General features: G+C 60.9%; 1 protein-coding gene across 1 annotated transcript in view; it reads right to left on the bottom strand.

Moving 5' to 3' along the window:
- The window catches only part of LOC104523436 (ras GTPase-activating protein 4-like), a gene marked incomplete at both ends in the record, with an annotated part of 5,431 nt that extends 1,829 nt beyond the window's left edge, over positions 1–3,602 (bottom strand). Inside the window, 13 exon segments of the mRNA XM_029084503.1 lie at positions 102–239; positions 522–708; positions 767–879; positions 1,106–1,170; positions 1,509–1,662; positions 1,770–1,893; positions 2,181–2,272; positions 2,352–2,483; positions 2,659–2,740; positions 3,012–3,085; positions 3,087–3,166; positions 3,279–3,340; positions 3,489–3,602. Of these exon segments, the coding sequence (XP_028940336.1) occupies positions 102–239; positions 522–708; positions 767–879; positions 1,106–1,170; positions 1,509–1,662; positions 1,770–1,893; positions 2,181–2,272; positions 2,352–2,483; positions 2,659–2,740; positions 3,012–3,085; positions 3,087–3,166; positions 3,279–3,340; positions 3,489–3,602 (1,417 nt within the window).
- Positions 3,603–3,900: the final 298 nt, after the last annotated feature.

Here is a 3,900-nt window from a genome sequence, read left to right as displayed (position 1 = left end):
CAGGCAGCAGACCCAGCCCTCCCCAAAAGGAAACAGCCAGACACCCCAAAAACCATCACCTGGGTGACACCACCTCTGCCTTGGTGTCCCCACAGTCCCACCTTGGCCAGGAGCAGCAGCGTGCGGCTGGTGCGCGCATCGGCGTGTGTCTCCCGCAGGTGGAAGAGCTTGGGGGCCATGACAGCCGGTGAGAAGAAGCGGAGGCAGAGGAAGCTGGTGACAGCCACGAACTTGGCTTGCTGTGGTCAACCAAGGTGGGGAGAGACGTGTGAGGGTCTGTCCCAACATGGGACATCCCCAGGCACCACATACACGGATGTACCAGGGACACGGGGGCTGGTTTCCAGCACCAGCGTTGCTGTTTGGGTGCAACACCATCCCCCTGCACCCCATCCTTGGGTGACTGTCCCCCTGCCCAAGAGAGGACATCATCAACCAAAGCTGGGGACTGCACCCAGCACACCCTGTCCCCTGGGGACATCCCTGTTTTACCCCCAGACCTTTCCCCACTGTAGCCCAACCTGGTGCTGGGGGAAGCGCTCCCTGACACGCTGGAAGAGCTGTCGGAAAGCGGCGCGGATGACGGGGGGACACGCTGGGGCTGACTTGACGATGGCATCCAGCAGCTCGCCCAGGTAGGACTGAAGGTGCTGGCAGCCCTGCTCGATCACCTCACCCTCCGTCTGCACCCGGTGCAGCCCCGAGCACCTGCGTGTCAGCCCCACAGCCGGGCCCCCACCGCCCCGCTGCCCCACACGCCCCTTACCCAACGTCTTTGATCTCCACCTTGCTGGGGTCAAGCTCCACGTACTTCTTCTCCTCGAACACACGGGTGATGGTGGGTCCCAGGACAGCGTGAAGGTATGGCATCCCCGTCACCTGCCGAGGGACCACACAGGGGACAGTGATAGGGGGGGCAGAGTTGCAGGTTTGGCACTCGACACCCCCAGACTCTCTGATAAGAGTCACCCAGGGGATTTTCTCCAACCTTCCAGCCCCAGGGGAAGACAGAGCCCCACCAGCCCTCCCCAGGGGGACAGCCCCAGTGGGGACAGCCCAGAGCCAAGGGTGACCAGGGAAGAACAGGTTTTGGGTGGTGTGGCACCTTGAGGAATGACTCCATCGACTTTGAGGCCAGGGAGTTGCTCCGGAACAAAGTGTTGGGCTCACCTGCAAAACAGGAGAGGGTCCGTGGCCCGGGGGATGGCCATAGGTCACCCACCAGCTCTCCAGCTGCAGTCATGGGGGGCATTTGCAGGGGCTGTGCTCTCCAACCCTGGCCATTTCCATGGGCGTTACGTGGATTTCCTAACCTCAAACCACCTGCTCCTCCACCAACCTCAGCCCATGAGTTGCTTGGGATGAACCCAACAGGTTCCCAAACAGCACAGCGTGATGGCTGAACCTCAACCATCACCTCAAAAAAATCACCACACAAGGTCCTGGAGATTTTTCAGCCCCAGGAGATTGTTGGAAGCCTCCAGCTCTACTTTCTGCTCCAGCCTTACAGGGCTTGGCCAGCTCCAGCTCGAAGAGCAGGTCCAGGTACTCCTTGACCAGCCCTTGGCCCAGGAAGAGTTTGACCAAGCTGATGGCAACCTCTTGCCGGCACTCGGCCGTGGTAGTTTCATCCAGGAGAGTGACCAGGTGCACTTGGCCATCCTGGTGGGGAGAAGCACCACAATGTGATGGCCTGCGGGGGATGCATGCCCCGGCAGAGAGCTGGGGGAAGGTGGGTGTCCCAGCAGAGCTTTGCATGGACCCCTCACCTGGCGCCCCAACTTCACCTCCTGGCACAGGAGCTGGACCAGGGGCTGGTAGCAGTGGAAGGCCAGCACCGTCTCGTCCTGCAGCCTCACCTGCAGTTGCAGCGAGCCCAGGCTGCCGCGGCGCCTGCAGGAGCACAAGGTGGGTGGGAGAAGGGATGGATGGAGGGATGGAGATGTACTTCACCAAGCAGGAGGTGGCCCAACAGCCCAGGAAAGCCTGGGCAGGCAGGTGGGGCTGCCCTGCACTTGCGCCCTCTTCTCACACAAAGGCATTTCCAGGAGCTGCCCCTCCAAAGGGATGATGCTTCCCAGGAATAACCCCCTCCCCAATGGCCCTGTGGGCACCAGGACCACCCCTGGCACACCAGGACCACCCCTGGCACACCCCAACTACCCCATCCTGAGACTCACTCATCCTCCCTCAGCTTGGACTTGTCCGGCCACAGCCTGAACCAGCCTTCCTCCTGTCCGGCCACCTCCAGCCCCTGGACACTGAACACCACCTGGGAGGGGAAGGCAGGAGGGGTTGGGTGGGCAGCAGGACAGACCCCCCAGCAGCGGTGACAGGGTTTGGGGACTCACCTTGCCCAGGAAGTCATTCCTGCCAACAAGGTCCCAGTCCCACACCTCCACGCACAGCTTCTCCCCGGCAGGCTCGGCCAGCTCGAACTCGAAGGTCTCGTTCCAGTGAGGGTAGCAGGATTTCTTGACCACCTGCAAAGACAACAGCATCATCCCCCATCACTGAGTGGGTCCCACACCCCCCCGGGGACACCAAGCTGGGGACAGGGATGGCTCTTGGCCAAGGTCTGGGCTTCCCAGTGGGATGATGTCACCTGCATCACTGGCAGGTTGGGGGATGACAATAAACCAAAGAAGTCCTACTCACTGTGCTTTCCTGCACCTTCCCGTTGTAGCGCAAGCGGACAAGGGGATCGGAGGCCCCGTTCCGGTCCTTCCTGGCCAAATCCCTGCCAAGAAGAACAGGAATTGGCCACTATCCTCCCAAAATACCTACAGGCACCCCCAGCACCCACTCCCCTTCTCAGTTCCCCCATATCTTGAGATGCATGCCCTAAAGACCAGCAGACAAGGTGGACCCTGCCCCAGGACCCCCGTCAGCTGCTGGGGTGGTGGGGAGGATGCTCTGCACCCAAGGGAAGATCACTGAGAAGACCCTGATGTGGTGGGGAAACTGAGTCACAGAGCCAACCCCCTGCCACTCCTGTGTCCCCTCCTCACCTGGCCTCCAGCACGGTGCAGCACAGCCGCTGTCGGCTGGCCTGGCTCCCCAGGGCCTCCCACCGCAGGGGGTAGGACCTCCACCCGCAGGTGGATCTCCCCCTGTACCTCCTCATCAGGGTCCACCTCGCTGAGGCTCATCCAGCCGCTGTAGCCTGTGGGAAAGGGGACATCTCATGGTGGGGTCAGTGGGGGACCCACAGGACCGGCTTGTCACAGGGGTGGGAGATGGTCCTTGCTGGGACCTTCTCATCCACCCATCCCTACCCTTGGGGTGCTCTGCCAGCATGTCCCGAGTGATGCAGACCTTCCCAATAACATCATCACGGCTGGAAAACAAAAGCAGGGAGCTGGGATGGGAGCCAGGTGTGGATTCTCTGGTGTCTACAATGGGGTTGAGCATGCAGGCAGCCAAAGCCACCAACCTCCAAGTCCATGTACCGAGTCCCCACCACCCCACAGCTGACCTGCCCATACCTGAGAGCATCCTCATCCATGACATAGATGGAGACGCTGTGGAAGGTGGGCTGGAGGTGAACCTCGTATTCCTCCCCCCAGAATGGGGACAGTGTCTTCCACACTGTGGCAGTCCTGTGGGGGAGGTGGCACCAGTGACAGAGGGGGACATGGCTCCCTCACTGGGGCACTCCCCACCTCCTCAGCCCTGTGACCATCCCAGTGACACATGGCTGGGGGCAGCACCCACAGTTTTGAACCCTCAGCTGGGGCAGAGGATGGGTCCCTGTCCCTGTCCTGTGTTTCTGGGCTGGCAAGAACTGGGGGTGGCTTACAGGGTGGGGGGTGGTCATGAGCTGTTAGATATCGCAGCTAGTGTCTGGAGGAGTGGCTGACTGAATCATTAATAATAATTAATAATAATAATAATAAT

The sequence above is a fragment of the Antrostomus carolinensis genome, unplaced genomic scaffold (assembly GCF_000700745.2).
Source record: "Antrostomus carolinensis isolate BGI_N321 unplaced genomic scaffold, ASM70074v2 scaffold26724, whole genome shotgun sequence".
Taxonomy (NCBI): Eukaryota; Metazoa; Chordata; class Aves; order Caprimulgiformes; family Caprimulgidae; genus Antrostomus; species Antrostomus carolinensis.
This window is presented reverse-complemented; position numbering and strand designations above follow the sequence as displayed.